The sequence below is a fragment of the Aotus nancymaae genome, unplaced genomic scaffold (genome assembly GCF_030222135.1).
Source record: "Aotus nancymaae isolate 86718 unplaced genomic scaffold, 86718_ANA_hifiasm-v0.15.2.pri h1tg000029l, whole genome shotgun sequence".
Taxonomy (NCBI): Eukaryota; Metazoa; Chordata; class Mammalia; order Primates; family Aotidae; genus Aotus; species Aotus nancymaae.
In genome coordinates, this window is record NW_026988442.1 from 55,074,982 (window position 1) to 55,100,679 (window position 25,698).

General features: G+C 39.9%; 1 protein-coding gene across 1 annotated transcript in view; it reads right to left on the reverse strand.

Moving 5' to 3' along the window:
• Positions 1–25,698, reverse strand: part of GALNT5 (polypeptide N-acetylgalactosaminyltransferase 5) — a 53,401-nt gene that overhangs the window by 18,668 nt on the left and 9,035 nt on the right. Inside the window, exons 2-5 of the mRNA XM_012454902.2 lie at positions 13,710–13,876; positions 11,728–11,847; positions 3,203–3,338; positions 2,383–2,502 (exon numbers count right to left, since the gene is read on the reverse strand). Coding sequence (XP_012310325.2) covers positions 2,383–2,502; positions 3,203–3,338; positions 11,728–11,847; positions 13,710–13,876 — 543 coding nt within the window. The remainder of the gene's footprint in view (positions 1–2,382; positions 2,503–3,202; positions 3,339–11,727; positions 11,848–13,709; positions 13,877–25,698) is intronic.

Genomic DNA, 25,698 nt, shown 5'->3' on the forward strand with positions numbered 1-25,698 from the left:
CCGTCACTGCTCCACGTGCATCCCTCCGGAGACCTGCGCGCTCTGCGGAAGAGGACGACCACCCGCGGCAGAGGAGGGCCGGTCTGCGCTCACGGGTTCCCAGTAGCTGCGCTCCCCTGATGGAACCTCCAAACCAGCTCTCAGGAGTCCGCAACACAGAGAAGGTAAGACACGTTCCCGGGGACAGGCGCCACCTTGGGTTTGCTCTGGGCCGTCACACTCCACGGAACTGCCTCTCAGCCGTTACCGGGAGGAAGGCCGCGAGTGTGAGTTGTTCAGGTTCTTGATATTTCGAACGAAGAATAATTGAACAAAATACGCTAACAAAGGAGGGACACCCATGAACGAAGCAGCGCAAGCAGGGATTTATGAAAGCGAGAAAGCGCTCCGCAGGGTGGGAGTGGGCCCCAGCAAATGGATGGAGGGCGGCCTGGAGACAAAGTTTTCTGGGTTTTAAGCACTCCTTTCGAGGTCCCTATCGGATGCCCCTTATCTGGATGAAGGATTTGCTTGACTAATGAAAGGCTGAGGTGAACTGGCGCCCTGTGCAGATGAAGGGAAGGTCCCTGCTTGCCCAGCCCTAGGCACTCTCCCTTTCCATCTGAGATGGGGTGGAAGGGGAGGCTGTAGGGAGAGTAGCCTTCGATTCTTTGTTACTCCAGCTGGTGTTAATTGGCCTTAGGTTCCCTGCCCCCAGACCTTGGTGTTTTTCTTTGATTCAGCTTTAGGAAGCCAGCAGGAATTGGCCTGAAGGTTCTTGCCTCCGGACCCCATTTTCCTGCCTCACAACCACACACAAACATCACCTACAGCGAGTTATATGTCAAACACCTTTCAAAGCACTTTATATGATTAAGTTCTTAAAACACTCTAAGTAGCAGCTACTTCTATGAGTCTTCATGTAAAACTGAGGAAACAGAGGCTTAAGATGGTAAGTAACCTTTTCAAGCTCATACCATTTCTCAGTGGCAGAGTCGAGATTCAAACCTAGAGTCTGTCTCCAGAGCCTTCACTAATATCATTGATCATGGAGGACAGAAACTACATGTTAGCAGTTAGCCGAGACTGGAATCTCTTCCTATGCTGGTCACCACTCAGCCAGCTGAAGTAGCTTCTGTGGAGAGCCTGCTTTGTGCTTAGGGTCTACAGTGATCTCAAGGGTAACTCCCGTCCCACACCTCTCTCCACTCCGCCACCATTTATGTTCATGTTCATGTTCAGTCTGAACTCCAGTTATCCTTCTGGACTATCCAGGATGCATTCTCTTCCTAACATTATGTTGAATATAGTCTGAACTCAACCAGTATATTGGCCCTCCTCAACAAGAGAGTGTGGAAAAAGCAGAGGTTCTTCAGGTGTAGGTTCAGAATAAGAGTGTGAAATCCAGGTAGTTCTGGGTTTGAGTCTCAAATTCTTTAATTAGCTGTGTGTCCCTGGGACAATTACTTAACTCTTTTAAGTCTCAATTTGCTCATTTCTTTAAGGTGAATACTTCCTCCTGCCTCCTAGAGTTATGAAGACAGTTAAGTGCCTGCCACAGAGTGCTTAACAAATGGTAGAATCTTCACTTCTTTGCTTGGTGGAATAATTCTGAAGGCATCACACCTGGCAAGGAAGGCGGTGTGATTGATTGAGGGGTAAGTTCGGGGAAAGCATGCTGCAAAGCACAGTCTGGGCCTGGCTTTCTCTGGAGCCTGGCTTGCTTGTGTCTGCTCAAGTGGGAGGTCCCTCCAACAGGGAATGATTTATGCCCCCTGCTCCTCTTCCTGTGACTGGCTGAATGCCTGTTCAGTAGGCTAGATTCCGAAGAAGTAATGGGAAGCCTCCACTTCAGCTTCAGGTCTGAACTGTGTTCTTTAACGCAGTTTCTCGGGAATAAAAACCCAGACTTGAATTCATATCCAGCTTCTGAGTCTATTTTTAAATTTATTCATAGAATTTGGCACTTTTCTCATGGAGGGGGTAGGATTAGGCTATAAAAGAAAATCCTAACCATTGCTATCATTAGAATGATATTTCTATTACTATTATTTACTTTTAATTTGCACTTATGCTTCCTTTAATATGGCATGTGTTTATATAGTATGTATGCAGCACATTTTGCTAGTTTGTGTTTCTTAGGTTGCAAATCCTAGGAGACAGGATAGCATTAGCAAATTTTTCTGTGTTCAAGCCTGAGTAGGGCACAAATGACCAGTGAAGAATGAGTTTTGGGAACAAATTTCTCGGGAATACTGTGTTTGCTTTGGTAATCTGTTGGCTAGAACTGTGATTCCTGATTTCTACAGCATAACAAGGTGCAGCTGTTTTGTAGAATTGTTTTTTTATGCCTTTACAAAAAGATACATGACTACTTTCTAGTCTTAAATTTCACACACTTACCTTATTACATCAGTTTCTTTAATTCTGTTTTTTGCAATGACATCTGGGGGAATTGTTCTCCAACCAAAGTTCATGGGCCACACAAAGATGCCTCTTTGAAAGTTGTCCACTGTCATATAACTAATCCAGGGAAAAAAACCAAAGTGTTACCTGGGATTATGTATATATATATATGTATGTGTGTGTGTATATATATATATGTGTGTATATATATATGTATGTGTATATATATGCATATATATACACACACACACACATATCTTTATATACTTTATCAATTTGGCTTCACGACATATTCAAATGAATGAAACAAGTGCTTATGATGGTTTTAGATCACTACTTTTTATTAATAGTTCAAGGAAGTTTACAATACTCTTTGCATTAGTGACTGATTGGCTTGTTTGTACTTAACTTATACTTTTCTTTTAATAATATCCTGGTCAGTTTTGAAGAAAAAAATATGGGAGCGACTCAGATACACATACATGTTTCCCACAGAAATAAGAACTAAACTTGAGGTAAATAAATGTTTTGGGGTTCAGCTAAATATAAAGGGGAAAACTAGATAATGAGTATTAGGATTTATTGATATTTAGAGTTAAGAATTTGTAGTGACCACATAGATTATTGCATCAGCAAACTCTAATCCCAAGATATTGATCATGTTTTTCCATTTATTTAAGTTGGATTTTGAAAATCCAAGACATATACAGTTTATCTGCTGAAATAAATGGAAAATATTAGGCATATACATAGCACTTTCTGCTGCATGTGATTAAAGATGTGCTTAGAAGTATCTTGTAGAATGTGTCAATATTACCTCATATCTTTATCATTGATGACTTCGATTACCGGACAGGCCACTTTCTTTCTACTTAAATAAACTCTTTCTAGAAGAGGTTCCAGCCAACCAACATTACATTCCACGTGAGAATCTAAAAATGTCAACACATCACCTAGAAAGCCAAAAACACACAAAAAAGAACCCTTGAAAACACAATATATTGAATGTGTATACTTCATGTTCAAAGATATTGATGATTGCTCCAGAAATGTGGCTGTAAATGCAGTGATCATTTTTTTCTTTCCTGAATTTGTGGTCGCTGTAATTTCATTTCATAATGAAATGAGAGTAGCTTTGCTCCTAGGAGTCCTGTGGTGCAAACATAATTCATGTTTGGAAAATATTGATAAACCACTTAGAATGGGTAACAAGAATCTGAAAAGACTACTTGATGTTAAAGGTAGTTGCTGAAGTCCCCTCTAAGAGAGTGTGCCCATTAACGCTGGGGGTACAGGATTTGGGACTTTGTTTTTAAGAAGCAGAGAGACTGAGATGACAAGTTTGGCCTTAGGAATGCTTAAGAGGAAAAATTACTTCGCACAATAGGGATGAAATAAATTAAAGTGGACAAAACAGCAAGGCTAGGAGGTACTGTGAAAAGAGTTACAGGAGATGGGAGTGGGGAATGGGAGGTTGCTGATGAATCAGTATGGAGTTTGATTTTTGCAAGGTAAAAAGAGTTGTGGAGACTGCACACCAGTGTGAATGTAAGTAATTCTATGGACCTATATATTTAAAAATGGTTAACATGGTACATTTTTATATTCTATGTTTTTATACAATTTAAAAAAAGACTTAGAAGAGGGAAAAAAAAGGAAAAGAAACTTGAAAACCAGAAGCAGTATTAAGAACTCTTTTTTTCCCCTGTTGTGTGAAGTAATACTCTCTCCATCCCCACTGAAACCACAGTAGCATCTACATTGCTCCAGGATCTCATAGAAGTGTGTGTGTGTGTGTGTGTGTGTGTGTTATGATGTATGTGTGTGAGAGTAACAACCCAGGAAATAAGCTCCTGGTCCAGATCCCATGTGTGATCTTTCAGGCCCAATCACAGGTAATATAAAGGCTCTACCTAGCGGGCCTCATGGAGGAACCCTGCTTTCTCACTCTGGTGTCCAGCCAGTGTGTTGAAGTCTCTGAAGGGAGTTGCGGTCCAGGACTCACACCCTCTCCTTGTCTGCAGGACTTGCATTTCCAACCCAGGTGCCTCCATTCAGGCCAAAACCTCTGCCAGGACCACCTTATTGGAGGTGGAATGGGTCTTGAAGACACTTTATTCCACTCGGACTCAGTATTCAGTGCTTTCCTACTCCTAGCCTTTCCCTTTCTTACTCTGGATCCCAGGGCCCCACAACAGAAGGAGCCTTTTGTGCTGGGATCCTTGGGCAGGTAGTGAGATGCTCCTCTTGTCTGCTCTGCTCTGATCCACCACTCAGCAACGTTCCGGGGGAAAAATAAAACATCGAAGGAGCTGGTGCCTTCTCCTCTTCAGCCTCCTGCTGATACTGTTGCAGTAAGGGATTAAGGCTTGACTATTGCTTCCATTTTGGTTTATCATTTTAATTGACTACTTTGATACCTGGATACTCAGCTCAGCTCTTGACACACCTGTAAGAGCACCATCATCTATTAAGTGCTTGTTCTACGCCAGCCTCTGTTCTAAACATTCTTCATGGATGTTTTATGCAGTTCTAACAACAACCCTGCCGTCTAGAACTAGTTTTTATTCCCACTTAAGAGACAAGGAAACTAAAGAACCTAGGTGACTTTTCTATGGTTGCACAGCTAATAAACGACTATGTGATATTAGAAGATAAGTAGCTCATTCCATGGATTACGTTCCTTAAAAAATACCAGAAAGAGGCACAGCTTTGAGAATGGGAAGGCTTAGAGAACAAAATGGGGATAGTTATCTGGATGATAGACCATTATCACTGAAATCTGCAAACTACCTCTCAGTTAATGGAATTTAGCATCACATTAATTGCTTCGTTGACAATGGCATTTTTGCATGAGGGTAAAGTATTGGTGTGGAGTGTTCTTGAGGAGTCTGTTTAGTAAAATCATCTGTGCAAGGCAAAAGCGCCCCACTCCCATGTAGTCTTCTGTTGTTGGAGACAGCAGTTTCATCTCCTGACCAGGCTGGAGGCGCCCTATTCTCAGGGCATTAAAGCTTGTTTGACAATGATAGGGTATTGTTCCCTGCATGGTCTGAGTGTATTGTCAATTCAAAATTCATATTTTGAAACCTAACCCTAGGTGATGGTATTAGGAGGTGGAGCCTTTGTGATAAAATCATGAGGGCGGAGTCTTCTTAAATAGGATTAGTACCCATATGAAAGAGGCTGGAGGGCATTTGTGAGCCCCTTTTGCCCTCCCATCATGGAAGGTCACAGCAGCAAGGTGCCGCCTTTGAGCAGTGAGCTGTCACTAGACACCAAATCTGCTAGTGCCTTAATCTTGGACTTCCAGCCTCCAAAACTGTAAGCAACAAATATATGCCATTTATAAATGATCTAGTCTAAGGTATTTTGTTACAGCAGCCCAAAAGGACTAAGCCATCTCCTTAGGGTGTCCTTTGGGGATGGCACCTTTGGGACAACCCTCTCCCTTGTCATGGGAACACTTACAGGGTCATCTAGGTGTATGAAGCGTGGCCTGCTGAAGTCCACTTGGCTTGTGGTATAGAATGCATTAAAAAAAGATTCCTACTTATGATCCATTCAGACCTAGAGTTTAAAAAGCAGTCTTTACTACACCATCTGTCCCTATCCCCATAGCAGCCTTATGAAGTCAAAGGGGCCTGGATTATCTTTCTCAGTCCCCAGTGGCAGCAGGATGGGTCCCCAAACCTGCATTCACTTCCCACCTGGCCCAGATCACTATGAAAATTCTCATTCATTTGCTGCCAGGACCTAAGGGAAGCAGCATCTGCTCAAAACACAGTCTGGAATTTTACATTGTTTTATTTTGGGGAAGAGGAGAATCCTCCTATGCATGCATACTTTTGCTCTACTTTCAGACATTCTGTTTTAAAATAAAATCTTAGGCCTATGTTGGGTGAGAAATCAGGGAGCTCTCTGTGTAGCCGACTCTTGGTGGGATTTCCGATTGTGGTGGTTATTGTCTGTGGACATTGTACACACTGTTCCTGATCCTGTGAGGCTGAGAGGCATAGAGAAATGAACATAGCATTGAAGTTCATACATCTGCCTTCTATCCAAGCTCTGCTTTTCCTAGCCAGGTTAGACAAGTTACTTAACATTTTAGAGCTTTGCCCTATGAAGATATTTCTAAGATCTACCTGATACCTAAATTCTTTAAAAATGGCCAGTACTATTTACTGTCAGAATAATCAATCCAATCATTTAAAATTTTTTAATTGGCGTATAGTAATTGTATATATTTATGGGGTACAGAATGATATTTGATACATAGAATGTGTAGTGATCAAATCAGTATAATTAACATATCAACCACCTCAAACATTTATCATTTATCTGTGTTGGGAACATTCAAACTCTTCTCTGATAGTTACTTGAAAACATATAATAAATTATTATTAACTATAATGACCCTATAGTGCTATAGAGCACTGGATTTGGAAAGGGTAGGGGAGAGGGGATATAGGGAGAGGTTGGTTAGACAATATGAAATAGGGTTTTCTGTTTTCTAAGCATAGGCCCCAATAATACTGGATGAGTTTCATTTGTAACTTAAACATTTTGGGGATGGGGCTAACCTAAAGCTGTTCACAGTGCCAAACAATTTTGGGTCCTCGTTGAGCATGGACCCCCACTTATATCCAGTGTACCAGCCTGGAATACCAGTTAATGCTAGATTGTTATGTCTAGGATTCCTTGAGGGATGCTGGCTTGGGTTGCCATTTAATTTTACATAATGCCTCCTAAGTAATGCTAAGAGAATAATTTTTGCCTACAGCAGATACAAGTTATAAAAGTTTGCAGAAAGATGTCCACTGTTGCTTTCAGGAGGCCTTGGAGTTTGCTATAAGTTAGATGTCACTTGTCCAGTTACTTAAAGTTAGCTAAAGGATTATTTAGAATGCTCACAGAAATGTCAGGAATTTTGCTACATGCCATGTCATGAGGGAAATGAAAATCTAATCTTTACTTTGACTCTCACTAGTGAAACTGTCTGACGATAATTCCTCTGGGCAGGGCAGTAAACCACTTGGTCTGTTCCATACTAGGAAGGGCTGTGGATAATCTACTTGCTCCCTGATGTCTCACTTACTTGATCTTTTTAATTCTGTTGGCTTGATATTGTGAGCAATTCTTAGAGATCCATTGCCCCTGGCCTACCTGTCAAATTTTGAAATCCTGCTTGGGCCTCTCAACCTCCTCATTCACAGCAAGCAACTGATTGGACCTAATCTTTTTGCCTGAATTAGATTCGGATGAAGAACTGACATGCCTTGGAAACTGAATGCATAGTAAATATTGCTAACAATAAGGGAGATTACTGCTGGGCCCCTTGTTATTTTGTAGATGATTGCGGACTTTCTGAGAGCCTCTTGCAGACTTTCAGAGAGCCTCATAATACCCTGGGACCAAAACAGGCCATCTGACTTCTATTTCTGCATGTCTTTGGATTTCTGGATCTCATCTTTGCCTGTTACTTCCCTTTTCTATGGGTCCTAAAGAGCAAATCTTTAGGGAACAGTATCTGTCAAGGCCTGTCAGATTCTGGACTCAGATTCTTATCTTTAAACTCTCTGTTTGGCTGAGGCATCCCAGAGAAAATATTTGTCTACTGTCTTTGCTGACCTCTAATTTACAGGGACTCTTCAGAAGGCCCTTAGTCTCTGACCTATCTCTACTCTTGAGAGCTGTGGAACACACAGGGTAGTTTGAGAGGACCCACCACACCTGCCATTTCTTCTCAATGCCAGTCTCTGAATTACATGCCCTGCTAAAGCTGATCCTGCATTCCCTTGAATTTCCTACAGGGGACAGGTGTACTTTTCGGCATTTGATATATCCTTAGGCAAGGCTGTCCTAACACCATCCCGTCGAGACACACCTTTCTCTTCTTTCCAAATTCTCAGGCACCCAGTCTCCACTAATGCTGCTCAAAGTGTAGGCCACAGACCCTGCTGTCTACAGAGAGATAACAATAGAAATTGAGAACATATATTTTGAAACTTTATAGCAATTTGCAAAATGTATTAATTTTTTATTTGTTTACTGTCTTTATATATACATGTAGATACATATGCACATATATTTTATGTATAATAAAAATGGGTTTGTGTTTTATATATTTACTTTCCTTTTTAGGTAATTAATATTTATTATAATTTATAAAGGGGTAGGCCAATAAAAAAGAAAAAAGAAGTCCTTTTCAGATAGTTTGGAAAGCGTCTCTCTACTAGGTAGTAGCAAGCAATTAAAATACACCTAGCTGGGGTTTTCCAAACTGAGAGTTGTAGTCCCCCTTAGTGAATCAATCACTAAATCAATTTACTGGGATTGGCCAGGATCTAAAAAGTAAATAACAAAGAAAAGAAGGTATTAGAATCTATTGCACATGTTATTTGATAGAATGTGATTACACATGTACTGAGTTGTGTTAAAAAATTTATTTCTACACAAGTCATTGTCAAAATGGTTTGAAAGTTATTGCACCGTAACTGAGCTAATATTCTCAATGGTGTTAATGAATCTAAATTTACATTCAGATTTGCTAAATTCAAAGAAATTACTTTATGGATGTAACTGCAGGTACTTGAGTAAACAGTTGCAGCTGCTTTAATCAAGCTCATAACACCCCTTCTAAGACACTCCATCTATGTCGTCTAATAGTTTGGACTATGCTGGAGGCCACTACTAGGATACTTCGTGCTCCATGCACGCAGAGAGAATTTTTTTTAAATAAGTAACCCATATTTGGTCCTGTATTCTACTTTCTGCATATGGATGTCTAATCTTCATCTCAAATTTATACAGACAAAATCAAAACTTAACTGCAATTCCAAACGTGCTCCTCCAGTTTTGAGCCTACCACCCACCAAGTTATTTTTCAGATTCCAGTCCTAGGGTTTGTTTCGGATTGTTCTCATTCTTATTCTCTTCACATCTTATCTGATGGCAAGTCTATAGCTTCCATGTTCACAATCTGTGATGAGCCTGATCATTTCTCCCATTTACCCTGGCACCTCCCTGGTACTTGGACAACTATAATAGCATCCTAACTGGCCCCCCCACTCCTTTTTGATCTCCCTAATATCCATTCTCTACATAGTGGCCAGAATATGCTTTCAAAATGTTCATCAGACAACTTTACTCCCATTTAATATTCTTCATTGGTTTCAGCTGATACTGAGAATAATGCCTACAATCTTTAAGTGATGCACAAAACTTTAGAAAATCTTGGTTTTTTTCCTTGTTGCCCAAATGAATCTTATATGACTTTCCCCCATGGTCAGCACCATGAGTCAAAATGAACTTATTTCTTTACATTGAATATGCCAAGCTCATTTCTGCATTAAGATATTTATACTTCTTTTTCCATTTACTTGGGAATATTCTTCGTCCAGACTTCAGCTCAAAAATTACCTACTCAAACTATTTCTTGAGTATCCTATTTTTACATCATTTATAGATAATTACTTTCCAAAGGAAATTAAGCATGGAATGCCATTCATTTTTTCTGAATGTAGTCTCTCATCAAGAATCTTAGTTGTCACTGCAATGCCAATTTTAGTGTGACAGATTTGTTGCTCACTAAAAATTTTCTCTACAAAGAGAAGACATTTGTTAGCAAGCCAATGGAATCAGAAGAGCTTCCAATATGGGGTCCAGTTACAAGAAAATTAAACACAGGTAAGCAGATAATTTCCCATCAGAACATGCTTGAATTTAAGCTTGTGGAGACCTGCAAAACCAGGGCTTACGGGGCTGGAGTAGCGGCTAAGTGTCTAGAGGCCTCAAGGTGTAGTAGATAAGAGGATGGACTCTGGAGTCAGGGCATTCAGGTGCCAATTTTGGATTTACCACTGACTAGATGGGAGAGCTTGTGTAAGGCACAGTCTGACTGTGCCTCTATGTTCTCATATGTAGAATGAGGATGTGATTGTACCCATCTCATAGAGTTATTGTGTGGATTCAATCAGTTAATATACAAAGTATTCAGAATGGCACCTGGTATTAGTCAGCTAATATTACAGGGCACAGATGCTATCATAAAAAAGTATAAACATGAACCCAAATGTTTGATGTTGTTTTTAGAATAGTCAAAGAATAGATTCACTTCTCATTCACTCACCAACATCTGCACACTGAAAAGAGGAGAGGAAAATAAAGCATATGGCCTTTGGGGAAGGCAGAAATAGGCAGAACAGACATGGGTCAGAGAAAAGAGGGGTGAGGATTATAGAATTAAAAGATTATGAAGTCTTCAAATACTGATGGTTCAGGTCAAAAGGGCACAGGCTTGAAGAAGCTCCTAGTGGTCAAATCTGGGACAATTTGAGCACTAAAAAGAATAATGGTGATGTAATACACATTTAATTTTAAGCCAAAAGTCCACAATGGTGAGGGGATGAGAGGGGAGGGGAGAGGGAAATTGAGAGGGAAGGGAGAGAGAGTTAGAAAGCATGACAGGGAGAGGCAGAGATTTTTTCCTTACACATGAATGCCAGCTAAATAAAAAAGAAGGGATTATAGAAAAGCAATTTTGCAGCCCTCAGTGTAATAATTGATTTTTAGCAAGGATCATCAATGGATACTAGAAACGATTGGGTAAAACATTGTAAGAAAAACGGAATATTCTCATGCCTCAATGTATCATTCCACAGATTACTTCTTACTCCCAAAGTAAAGATCTAGCTCTCAACATCTTAACTAAGTTCTCAAAGTTAGTATCAACAATAATGGTGATATTATGTTATATTCATTTCTATCATCTATGTAGTAAAATTCTATGTAATATTTTCACTCCAAAATCATTTATCCTGCAGGTAACAAGAAGAAATCAAAAATTTCAGAACGTGATCAATCGTACCAAACAAATGGCATGAACTTAAAAGCACACACACACACACACACACACCACACAATAGTATTTAAACAAATGTGAGGAGTTGAACATTCTAGACTAAGAAGATCAAACTATCAAATGCATAGTATAAAACTTAATTAGTTCCCAAATTAAAAAAAAAAGTATGAAAGTACGAAAGCTGTGCTCATTTAAGAGAATGCTCCTATTCTTCAGAGATGCCTACTGAAGTACATAAGGGTGCAGTGTGATGATGTCTGTAATTTCCATTTTAAAGGTTCAGGAAAAACGTATATACAGTAGGTGTCTACGTATGTGTATGATAAAGCACATATTATAAAAACTGTTTAAAATTGATGGAACTACGTGATGCATATATAGGTATCATTGTGCTGGTCTTTCATATTTGCTGTATGCTTGAGAAACACTTTAAATAAAAACAAAAATGTGACCAAAGCAAAAAATAAGTAGCATCTTACCTGTTGCATTCTGTGCTCCTGCCAGCCTGGCCCTTATTAAGCCATGTCTCTCTTTGAGGCGAAGAATCCGAACTTTTGGAAATTGAGACATGTATTTATCCAAATTATCTTTTAGGTAGTCTACATCAGAGTAAAGATAAACCAGGAAATACTTGAATTAACTAGGTCTGGATAGTATCAGAAGTGCCTCCCCAAAGTCAAATGCTGAAAACTATGACATTACTATCATCACTAAATTTTATTCCTTGGGTCATAATTTTATTTTCTTATGTCATTTTCTTGGAAGGATTCTGTCTCGGTTCAATATTCTAAGCTGTCTGATTTTTCAAACCCCAAATCTTGTTTTCAGCGTTGCAAGGTGATACAGTGGAGGGCTTACCTTTTCCAAGTATTTGTCAAGGCAGGGGTAGATTTGCCTTAAAATAAATATAGCTCAGGCTTTTGCACAACTCTGCCTCCACTCTCAGCCCCACCTCTTGCAAAAGCCCCTTCCATGACCCAAGAAAGAGGCTAAACAGTGTGTGTAAATAAGATGCTTTCATTTTCTTTTCTTTCTTTCTTTTTTTTTTTTTTTTTTGAGACAGAGTCTCTGTTGCCCAGGCTGAAGTACAGTGGCGTGATCTCAGCTCACCATAACCTCCACCTCCCTAGTTCAAGCGATTCTCCTGCCTCAGCCTCCTGAATAGCTGGGATTACAGGCATGTGCCACCATGCCTGGCTAATTTTGTATTTTTAGTAGAGGTGGGGTTTCTTCATGTTGGTCAGGCTGGTCTTGAACTCCTGACCTCAGGTGATCCGCATGCCTTGGCCTCGCAAAGCACTGGGATTACAGGCATGAGCCACTGTACCAGGCTGACCCTTTCATTTTCTGCTCTGACATCATCTTCCATCCTACCTTTTCTCTCTTATAAGATGGCCATGGAGGGATTCAGCTAAAGAAATACTTTTCTGTGGGTTTTATGAGTTATGTTTATGTGATCTACAGTCACTTCTGTGTGTAATTAAGGTAATGACAGCTATCTTAGGTAGGAATGGCTTCCAGAAAATTTTCTAATAAAGTTTTTCTTAGACAGGACCCTGAAAACTGAATAAGCTTCAGGTCCCACAGAATCTGGACCTGCCCCCCTAAAGGGACTCTTACCTGCTTACTAAGCGGGTACTATTCCTGTTTATGCTTTCAAGGCCACTTTTCAGCCAGTTTTTCTCTGTCATCCCACAGCTTCTTGAGCTCAGTGTGATTATGGTAGAAACTCTGAAGCTAAAGAAACTTCCCATGTTTCAAGGCTAAGCTATTCTATTAGCATTGCCAAGTCTTTACTATTTTAGAAACTTTTCTGAAAAATGGGTTCAGTTTTGGGAATTTGTAATGTGGCTGTCAGACCACCTACATACACAAGTTATTTGACAACCCAAAGAGTGAGATTCTTCACTGTAATAAACAAAAACAAACATAAAAGACGGTGGATTCTGCTATTGAACTTTGTTGGAATCACCTCGTCTCTCTTGTCTATTGGCAATTTGTCTTCTTAACACTTAACTGACATATCATATGCCTTGCTCTCAAGGAAGAAGCCATAAGACCTCCATTTCTTTGCCTTCCATAGAGTCTAACTCTAACTCTAGTTATTACTGGTAGGCAAGGCTTCCCTTTAATTGTGATTCTATTAAAAGGGATTGGTGCAATTGTAGAGAACATCTAAACTCCGATACTTCAAAGTGCTCATCTCCAAGGAGCTGTAGTTAGAAAATCATTCCAACATGGTAGGAGAGTTACAACGAGACAACTAACTGAACAGAGCTCCAGATGACTTTTGATAGTCATAGGTGCTTAGACTTAGGCCTAAAAGCACCACATAAAATAGTGCATTTGTACAATGTTTATACTTCATCAAATTATCCCATACTTTTGCCATCCAAATTGCTACCAAATTTTTCTTCCGCCAAACTTTGACATTTCAAGAGAGCCTGACTGGTTTTCTTACCTTTGGTGCTGAAGTCATCTACCAGCAGAATCTCCTTGATGAGGTGTGGAGGAGAGCGATTGAGGACACTGTGAACAGATCTCAAGAGAGTGGACCACACTTCATCTACAAAGCACATGATGACACTGGTGGTTGGGAGGTTATTGTGAACTAGCTGCTCTGTACACCTGGGCCAGAACATAAGCAGAGCACAAGAGATCTGCTAAGGAGATCCACAAGATGGTTTTAAAAAGTTACAGAGTGTGATGGTGTGCATATACACACACTCAATCTGTCATTGATTTCTCTGGTTTATCATCTATTTATATATACTAAGGATGATTTTATTTTTTATCATGTGCCTTTTCTTAGGGAAGGGTACATGCAAAATAAAAAAGCAAAAGAATAACTCGTAACGGTGGTTGTTGTAAAAGGACTAGTGATGCAAGACATGAGAATGTCCCATGGAGGCATCACACTGCAGTGGAAAGGACATGGGCTTTATAGGGGGTTAGGCTCTATTTTGAATCTCATGGCCAATATTTCTCAGGGCTTTAACCATTAATGCCTGCTTTAACTTCTCTGTGCCTCAGTTTCCTCATCTACAGAATGAGGTAATAAATGGTTTTTATTTAATAGAGTTTTGTAGCCTAGTAATAATGTACATACCAAGCCTTGCAGGGTTCCTGGCACAGGAATTTATAAAATCATAGTTATTGTTATTATTACTAGATTATATTATTACTAGAATACTAGAAGAGAGCATTCTGACTTATTTAATATTCCCAAGTAGTTTATGATTGCTCTTACAACTGGCCATCTGCCAAAGTGCCACAGGATCTATTCTTTCTCCCATTCTGCTTGTGAATGTATTTATGGCATAATATATATGTGCCAAATAATTAAACTCTTTTCAGCCTCCCTGTCTGGGGTTCCCTTGCTAAGACTCTGCTGCAGAATAGCCACAGTTGAAAAAACATTTAGCTGGCATAGGAATGCAATCTAAGATACAGTGGGAGTTGGTATTCAGGTGGGTTGCAACTGGCCTGGGTTTTTTCCCATGCCCTGTGGAATACACTGCCTCACTGCTGGCATTCTTTCACCTCCTGCCTGTGCCACTCTTCATAGGCAGTGCCCAGCGGTGCCCCACAAAGCATATTTGCCAACTCGCTAACACAGCCACTGTCAGTAATGTGATCATTGATGATGATCATAAATATTTTAAGCATTCTATATTATTTCAATGTAGACCTCAAATTACTAGCATCTCTTTCCCTTTCTATTGGTGACTAATCAAAATCATAGTAAGACTCATCCATAATTCTACTGTTAATAAATGGCACAACTGGGACTTGAACACTGATCCAGTCTGGCTCCAAAAGTAACCATTGAGGAAGGCTTAGATTCACAAGAATGGAAGCAACCGACAGTAAATGTGGCACTTTGTGAGAGTTGGCACTTCTGCCAAATAACATGGTTACACTTTACTTATTCCATAAATAAAAAATAGGTAAGAGCAAAAACCATAGTAAAGCAAATCACATTTGCATGACACTGTAGTGTTGCCAAAGTGCTATTCTGTACATAATCGAATTTAGTCTTCACACCAACTGCTTGAGATACGTATTATTATACCCTTCTTCAAATAGAACAGACTAATCTTGGGAAGTTAAATTACTTACCCACATCATCCACCTAGACAGGATATATAAGGAAATGTGAACAAATAATGTTTTCACTTCACTGCTGGTTTTTCTGTAGGAGAATGAGTTTTGAAATTATATATGTGCTCAAATATAAGTTTTTCTAATTATTCATTTGGAACAGTTTTACTACTTTGATCGTCAATTTGCCAACTACAAAGCAGAAATTAAACATCTACCTGTAAGATTACATTTAAATATTGTATAAAACTCATCTCATATATATCTGACACATAGCAAGTACTTAAGAAATAGTAGGCAAATCCAGCTATGCTCCCTAATTTCAATGGCTTCCTAAATGGTTGTTTATCATAATAATTGACAAAGCCTTAGAAAAACATAAATATCCAATCCTCAGGCCCAGAAAATCAATTTACAAGGTTTGCAGAGGGCCTGAGAATACATTTCTTAAAAAACAAACAAACAAAACAAAACAAAACAAAACACAAAGAACCCAACCAAGGAACAAAAGAATGACTCATAAATCATTGGTGAATTTAAGAACTTGACCTCTAAGTTAATTTATTCTTATTATTTGAGGCTAATATTAAAAAAATAAATTGAGGGCTGATAGGAGCATGTCCTAAATGTTCAAGTGACATAGAATTAAAATAACACATTTTGATTAGATATCTTGATGTAGTGATTAGGTATCTAATGCTAACATAGAATAGCGGACTGTGTAAACTTACATTAGTCCACACAAAGGATCCATGCATTGGCATTTCTGAATAACATGGTAAGATGTTCCCGTCTTCACTTAAGAGCTTAATCAGTTTCCTTTGGCTGCCATAACAAATTACTGAAAATTCTACTTAACAATTTCTTCCTCAATTTATCTCTTTTCTCTCACATTTTTACTCTAAACAGAAAGAAAATACCAGGCCGCACCCTCAACATTTTGCTTGGTACTTTTATCAGCTAAATATTCGAATTCATCATTGGCAAGCTGTGCTAATTTTCACCTGACTCTAGGATACAATTAAGCCAAGCTTGCTGCCACTATGTAACGTTGTCATCTTTCCTCCATTTCTCAATCATGTGCTTTGTATTTCCTTCTGAGCCTGCACCAGAAGTACTTACAATGCTCATATTTTTGCCAACATTCTGCTCAAAACAGCATATGTATTTTCAAAGAGGATTGATAAAAGCTTTCTCTACTGTGCCCCTCACTTCCTTCTGATCCCTCACCCACAGCATCCTTGATATCCATATTTCTACCAACAGCATCTTCAGGGTATTCTACGCTTTTTCTATGATGCTTCTCAGAATTCTTCCAGCCTCTACCCATTAGCTAATTCCTTGGTGTATTAGGCCATTTTTGTGTTGCTACAAAGAAATCCACCTGGCCGTGCACCTGTAATCCCAGCACTTTGGGAGGCCAAACTGTATGGATCCCCTGAGGTCAGGAGTTCAAGACCTGCCTGACCAACATGATGAAACTCCATCTCTACTAAAAATACAAAAATTAGCTGGGTGTGGTGGCAGGCACCTATAATCCCAGGTACCTGGGAGACTGAAGCGGGTAGAATCACTTGAACTGGGAGGTGGAGGTTGTAGTGAGCTGAGATCGCACCACTGCACTCCAGCCTGGATAACAGAGCAAGACTCCATCTCAAAAACAAAAAACAAAAAACAAAAACAAAAAAAAAGAAAGAAACAAATTCTTGGGACTGGCTAATTTATAAAGAAAAGAGATTTAATTGGCTCCTGGTTCTTCAGGCTGTACAGGAAGCATGGCACTGGCATCTGCTCAGCTCCTGAGAGGCCTCAGGGAACTTTTACCCATGGCAGAAGACACAGTGGGAGCAGGCATGTCACATGACAGAGCAAGCACGAGAGACAATAAGGTGAGGTCCCAGACCTCTTTAAACAACAAATGTTACGTGAATCGAATAATTGGTTTTAGAACAGAATTCTAAAACCAAGATGTCAGCAGGGCCTCCCTCCCTCCAGAGGCTCCAGCGGAGATTCTGTTCCTTGCCTCTTCCAGCTTCTGCTGGCAATCCTTGCTTGTTGTGCCACTCGAGTCTCTCTCTCTGCCTTCACGTCACTTACACGAACTTACTGAGGGAGACCTCACTCATCACCAAGGGGATAACACTAATTCATTCATTAAGGAACTGCCTCCGTGATCCAATATCTCCCACCAAGTCTCACCTCCAACATTGGAGGTCACATTTCAACATGAGATTTGAAGGGGACAAACATCCATACCATATCACTTGGCTATTCCTTTGATGATACTTCCATATTTTTAGGTATTTGTTACAGCAGCACCTCACTTCCTGATAACAAAATCTATATCAATTTCTTCTGACTGCCATGATAAATCACCACGAACTTGGTAACATATTCTGTCACATTTCTTGGGGCCAGAATTCTAAAACCAAGATGTCAACAGGGCCTCCTTCCCTTCAGAGGCTCCAGCGGAGATTCTGTTCCTTGTCTCTTCCAGCTTCTGCTGGCAATCGTTGCTTGTTGCAACCCTTGAATCTCTCTCTCTGTCTTAACATCACTTTCTCCTCTGTGTCTGGGTGAAAACTCTGCCTGTCTTTGTTTTATATGGATACATGTGATTTAGGGCATTTGGGGCCTATCTGGGTAATTCAGGGTAAATGTCTCCTCTCAAGATCCTGCATCACATCTTTTCCTCAGAAGGTAATATTCACTCTTTTGTCAGGTTAGGTAATAGTCACAGGTTCTGAGAATTAGGAAGTAAACATAGTTTTGGAGGACCATGTCTTTTTGCCTGCCACAAGAGCTTAACGAGTTAAAGCAAGAAATATGCCGTTTTTGAGAAAAAAATTTAAAATGGCTTCCCTATCCCTCAACAAAAGGTAGGCTTATTTTGAATTTATGGAATTGTTAGTCATACTGTTTTTCCCCCTATATTTGAAGCTTCTTTGAAGTTTTAGGAATTTGCACATTGAAGTCCATGAAAGTGTTAATTGGTGATACCAAATTATGAACTATGATATTGAAACTCAATTTTAGAAAAGAGAGATTATTAGAAAAAAGAAGAAAGAATTTACATTGAGGGATTTCCAAGAAGCGCATGAAAAAATGCCTATTTGGTTGCATAATTACCAACAATTCCAACAATTAAAGGACAATTTTGGAACTAGACAAACTTTAAACTCTGAAATGTTTTTCATAAGGCAAAAAAGGAAACATCTCCAAAATAAGACTTTAATTCTCAGAATCTCTTGTGGCAATCATTAAAGACCAGAGTGATGAGGCTAAAGTTTCCCAATGAGGGAATGGGTGGGACTAGAGTACAGTGAACTCCGGAGTAAAAGGTAAATGAGCACCGAGACACCATCTCACACCAGTCGGAATGGCAATCATTAAAAAGTCAAAAATCAACAGATGCTGGCAAGGCTGTGGAGACAAGAGAATGCTTATACATTTCCATACTGTTGGTAGGAATGTAGCTCCTACCAATTAGTTTAGCCACTGTAGAAGGCAGTTTGGAGATATCTCCAGAACTACCATTTGAGCAAGCACTCTAATTACTCGGTGTATATCCAAATGAAAATAAATCACTCTACCAAAATGATTCAGGACTATTCACAATAGCAAAGACATGTAATCAACCTCTGTGCCCCTGAATGGTGAATTGGATAAAGAAACTGTGATATATATATATATATACCATGGAATCCTATGAAGCCAAAAAAAAAAAAAGAATAAAATCATGTCAATAAAATATGTATATATATAAAAAAAGAAAGACGAGTATAAAACTTTCCAAAATGTCTTAATTAAAACTCAACAGACAAACTCAGAGGGCAGACATGGAGGAATTAGAAGAGCATAATTCAATCTCAAGGAGAATGAATACTTTGGCTTCAAAGAAGCCAACTCAAAAAAATCTACCTGATTTCCAAGACAAGGTGCCCATCCACAGTCTGTGCTGGGCAAATCTGTGTGATTTAGAAGGACAGAGTTTGGGTAGGGGTGGAGGGTTAATTGATGATGCCTTTATCAAGTCTGAACAAAATGAAACAAAGAAAATCAGTCAATTGGGGCAAAACAACGGCTTTTCAAGCGGAGTCTGCAATCCGTTTTGGAGATCGACTGTCATTAGGATGTTACACAATGCGGTGACATAACCAATTTTTTCCTCTCCAGCTGTTTGTTATCGTTTATATGCCATCTTTGTGTTAGATATAAAATTACCTGACAAGGTAAGATGAAATTATGTTATCTTCCTAATAAATGTATAATGGCTAAACAAAAACAAAACCAAAAATAAACATGTCCTTAGCAGCAACATGAATGCAGCTGGAGGACATTATCTTTAGCAAATTAACACAGGACCACATGTTCTTGCTCATAAGTGGGAGCTAAGCATTGGGTACTCATGGACATAAAGATGACAACAATAGATATTGGGGACTACTAGAGAGGGTAAGGAAGGAGGGGGAAAGGGTTGAAAAATTAACTGTCGGGTGCTATGCTCAGTACCTGGGTGACAGGATCATTTGTATCCTACACCTCAGCAGCACGAAATATACGCATGTAACAAACCTGCACATGTACCCCCAAATCTAAAATGTTGAAATTATTTTAAAAAAGGAGTGAAAGGGAAATAAGGAAAAAGAAAAGGATAGTATCTTGCAGACAATTTTGGGAGAAAACCTAGAAAAGAAAGAAATACGAGAGTAGATAGGTGGGATACAAGGAAAATTTGTTATCTGTGTTCTCTCTTCCTCGCCTGAGTAGAAATGGAGACAATCATATTTATGAGCATCAGAGAAGGTACAAATGGAGTGGAGAGTTGAAAAAAAAAAATCAGTGATTGATAGGATTATCAATGAAGCAAGGTCTCCTTAGGCTAAACCACCTTACAGTGGCAGTTGACGCAATTGACAAGTCTAGCTTCCTTCAGCCACTCTCCGTTTCTAAAATTTTTGTCCCATGAGACACTACACTCTCCTAGTTTTCACCCATCACTCACTGGCTATTTACCTTCAGTTTTCGTCTCAGCTTTCCTCTCCTCTTAAGAAACACAAAATTCTCAAAGCTCGGTCTAGGGCTTTGTTTTCTTCTATGTATGGCATGGTCATATGAGCCCATCCATGCCCACAGTTTTAAGTGTGATAATATCTTCGTGGTTTCTATCCAGGTCAGATTTCTCATCTGAATTCCAGACTTACATTATATCCAAACAACTTCTGAACATCTCCTCTGCATGTCTCACAGGCATCTTACTCCTAATGTGTCTGAAACAGAAACCTCGACTTCACCCCACTCAACCCAGCCAGCTCCTGTGCATTTCCCCTCATAATGGCATCACCACCCACCTTGCTGCAGAAATACGGATGCTCTTCTAGACTTCACCCTCTTCCTGACCATAGATAACAACCAATCCATCAACTTCTATCCTGTGTATTGCCAACAGACATCTCAACTCTAACATCTTTATACCTCCACAGTTGCTTCCCCTAGCCCTTGAGCATCCACCCTCTTGCTCCAGGATTATCGTTGGAGTCTCCTAATGGGAGACTCCATGGTTTGCCACATCAACACCACTCTTCCTGTTTAAAATCTTTCAGTCAATTTCTATGGAACAAAGTGAAAACGAAAAAAATCCAAATTCTTTAGTTTATAGGAGCCCTGCTCACCTTTCCAACTACCTGCCTATCCACACTCAACCTTGGCCTTCTTTCAGTTCCTTGAAGAATGCTCCAGCTTTTGTTATTTGCTTAACCTCTAGCATTTTTGGTACCCTTCCCATGTCTTCGTGGCTGGTTGCTTCTGTTCATTTAGGTCCTAGTTTAAATATTCCCTTCACAGAGATGGCTTCTTTACCCTCTCGAAATTTAGCCATTCTTTTATTATTCCCCTATTGTGGTCACCTGTGTTTCTGTCAGCATTCATTTATCAATTTTATTTTCTTATCTTCGGCATCCAAAACTTTCTGAGGCCAGGACAAATCTGTCTTGCTTACTACAGTGCCACAAACTTCCAGCATAGTTACACATAATAAATATTTGGTAAGTATGTATTGAATGCATGGGTGGATGGATGGAGATGAGATGGAGCTTAAATTTAAAGCTTAAATAGAAAGATATTTCCCTTTGAGGTAGAAAGTAACAAGAGGTGGTAAGATATACAGATACATTTATGCATATGGGATGAGATGTTGAAAATATTCGTAGCTCATAGTGGAGGAAAGGTTATCTGTTGATGTATTAGGCTAGAGGCTTGAGGAGAATGGAGAATATTTTGGACAGATACTATGGGCAATGGGTGAGAGTGCCAGCCAGCTAGCTCGGATTTCAGAGGGGCAGTGAGCACTTTCCTGAAACTGGAGATGCCAAATTTTTATGAAACTTCAATATCTGATTTGCTCCAGCAGTGCCTGCCAGCCTGAGTGTAAGAGGAGATAAAGCAAATTGCTGGATTAATATGAGTTTAAGAAACATCAGAGCAGATGAGGTAGAAACAGAATGGGTAGCGGTAAGGGGACCGGTGTAAGGTGGTTGAATGTTCCAGCATGGGCTCTGGGTCAGAGAAAGAAGAAGTAAAGTTAAGAGGAGTTTAATAGCCTGAGTGAAAGGGAGGGTAGAGAAGAAAATGATAGCTACTGCCTGTGACTTCCTCATCTGTAATTTTATTACATAAATTAATGAGAAATGCACATTTCACACTTAATTTTTTAATGGTATTTGGTGCTGAAAAAAGTCAAATCTGTTCTAAAAAGAAAGGATCAATTGCACAAATTCTGCAAAAACCAATAAACCTAGTTGTGAAGTCCTGAAAGTTGCTTTATGGTTAAAATTTGATTGGCTTTAGAAATATCCAGAGACGGGACGGGCGCGGTGGCTCAAGCCTGTAATCCCAGCACTTTGGGAGGCCGAGGCGGGCGGGTCACAAGGTCAAGAGATCGAGACCATCCTGGTCAACATGGTGAAACCTCGTCTCTACTAAAAATACAAAAAATTAGCTGGGCGTGGTGGCGCGTGCCTGTAATCCCAGCTACTCAGGAGGCTGAGGCAGGAGAATTGCCTGAACCCAGGAGGTGGAGGTTGCGGTGAGCCGAGATTGCGCCATTGCACTCCAGCCTGGGTAACAAGAGCGAAACTCCGTCTCAAAAAAAAAAAAAAAAGAAAAGAAAAGAAAAAGAAATATCCAGAGACAAAAGGAATTGTATCAGAGAGTTAACTAAGTAAGCTCACACAAATGACTCTTCCTATATTTTAAATTAGTAGAGTTTTTGTCTTTTTTAGAAGAAAGTTCTAAAAAGTGCTAGACAGTCTGAAATTGGAGGTAAGAAAAATTCACAGAAATTTGAGAGATTTGGGGAAGGGACCTTTAATCACTAAATAGCTAATTCTCCATTTCCCCAATTGTGTCATGGTGCCTTAGTACCCTATGTGGGTAGATCATGAAGGATTCCACTAGATGCTAATACCCCAGAAAATAAGTAGTACCTTTCTAGTTATTGACAAATATATAGCTTAGATGAATTTAAAAAGTTACTACGAAGAGGCTGGGCATGGTGGCTCACACCTATAATTCCAGCACTTTGGGAGGCTGAGGCAGGCAGATCACAAGGTCAGGGGTTCAAGACCAGCCTGGCCAACATGGTGAAACCCTGTCTCTACTAAAAATACAAAAATTAGCTAGGCATGGTGGTGGGCACCTGTAGTCCCAGCTACTTGGGAGGCTGAGGCAGGAAAATCGCTTGAACCCGGGAGGTGGAGGTTGCAGTGAGCCAAGATCGTGCCACTGCACTCCAGCCTGGGTGACAGAGAGAGAATTACAATGAAGAATATTCTGTGGAGATTATATGGTACAGATCATATTAGTGCCTGGTAAAGACAATATTACAGGATAGGAAACAGGGATCCAGGAAGAGATGCCAGAGATTTCCTACACAAAGTTTCAGGGCGTGCCTTGGTTTGGGGTGACTGACATGTCAGGGCACTCTCATATTTACAGAAGCCTGTTCCCCTGCATTACTAAACAGATTAAACATGTTTCCGGGTATCTAGAAAAACTAGTGTGCTTGTTTTGTTCAAAGGAACAGTGAGTCACCCCAGAAAAGCTTTCAGCATTTCAAACTCTCATACCAGTCTTCATACTGGAAGAAAAGTTACTTGCTAATGTAATAGGGTAGGAGCTTGAGGAGAATGGAGAATACTCTGGACAGACCATATGTCATCTAGTTTTCATAGGTCATAAAAACTATTTCAAGTTATCCTACACCAACCTAATTCAAGCAAGTTTCCTTTATTCCAATTTTTCCTTGATTTCTGCCTATATCGTGGGAGGAGGAATTGCTGCAAAGTCTAATTTGAATGCCAGATATTTCTAGGTTTGTAAACTTCTTTTGAGGCTAAGAAATCACATTTACATTCTGTATGCCTATTTATTATACAAATTAGGTATTTAGAGTCTATTGGTCCTGTGCTATACTTAAAAATTAATCCAATCTGTTTTGTCTGGAGGGAATCAAGGCTTAGATTACTGTAGTGAATCCAAGTTCCACAAACAAATGGGGCCTCTACTGTGGGGAGTTTCACTATCCTGCACTTAGTGGATATACTACTGCGGAAGGCAGAAAGACCCTGGGCTTGAGAAAGATGATGAGGACTAAGTTTTTCGTTCATTCTAGTATTTATTGGCCTTCTGACCCTTGGCAAGTCACTTAGGACCCCAGAACCATAGTTTCCTCACTCTTACAATGAATATTAGAATGCCTTCATCACAGAATGGTGGTGAAGATTTGATGAGATAATGGATGTAAAAATACTTTGTAAGCTTCATGCTGAAAAAGTCATGTGAGAACCTATGATTACCCATAATGCAAATACACACATTTTGATGGAGCACACTGCCCTTCTCTGAGGCAGTCCTTTAATCTGAGTCTATCAAGTGCTCAATCTATCGAGAAGCCCAGAAAGTGATGCATCCCGCCCTCCTGACTTCTATGTGCTGAATGCTGAACCACTAACTTGATTTGAATGTAGCCTATCAAATAGAGGAGGTTTTAAATCAGAAGATTGAGGGAATGATAACATTCTCTCCTTTCTATGAATTTTTCATTTTATTCCAAGACAGTCATGATGTACTATGTGGGTCAGGTCTCAGGCTTCACAGGTTTGAACAGAAGGTCAAGGAGAATATTTTCGTAACTTCTATTTGCAATTCAACTACTGCCTTGTTGCGAGCCTTCAGGGGCCTTCATTCCCGAAGCGCTGGTATCTCAGGAACATCAGGAGGAGAATTGAGCACACAGCTGAAGAGCTCTGCCTGGAATTTTATTCTTTTCTCCTAGACCTTAGAATTGTTGGGGTCGCTTTCCCTCTCACTGATAAGAAGGTACAGCGATATAAAAATTGTACTTTCATGTCTTGTTCTTTCTAGAGCAGACTATCCGTGACATTCAGTCAGAATCACCTGGCTACCGATTCAGAAAATTTAAGTCACACTCATCACTTCTACTCCAAAGTCCTTAGCCAGCTGCCACTGTGGTTGCTGTGGTAAATGTAGATTCATCAAAGTGACAGGACTCAGGCTTAGAAATACAAGCCACCGGTATCAACATTCACCACTTCAATAATAGTCTATTTTGAGCAGGAAGCTGTCACAGTGAAATTGGGATGGCAGGGAGAAGAGGAGGAGGTGGTGGGATATGACAGAAATAATGCTAGAGACAGATGCTCTGTCTCTCCTGCTGTGTATGACCTTGGGCAAGTTATTTTTCACCTGGAACCTTATCTGTAACATAAAGGACTAGGTTAGATCGCTTTCAGATCTTCACCTAGTATTAACATTCTGTGGTTTTCTATGCAACTTTAACTGCATTTGCCTGTAAGTGCTTTCCTTTGGGTCATAAGACCCCTGAGAAAAGGCAAATTAATGGTTATTTCTATGGTTTTAAATCCTTTAATGGTTTCTTACTGGCCCTTAGAAGAACCTGAACAAGGTCCTGAGTGATCTGGACTCTACTTACATCTATGACCTCATTTACATCCTCATTGATCTCCTGCAACCCATGTTGGACTTCCCTCAGTTTCTCAATGAATCATTCTTTTTACTGCTTTCCCCATTTCTCTGACTCTCTACTTACTCTTTCAGGTTACAGCTCAAACATTTCTGTTCCCTCTCAGACCAAGTTGAGCCTTTTATCTCTTTTTTCCCAGTAGTCCCCTGTGTTTCTGCGTCACATTTTGCTGTACATGCCTTGAAGTCAACAACCATGCTCTGATGCCATACTGCACAGTAGCAGCCCAGGGAGATTTGTTCACTGCAGAGCTGCGGTTATGTCCCAGTTGTAAAGAATCACC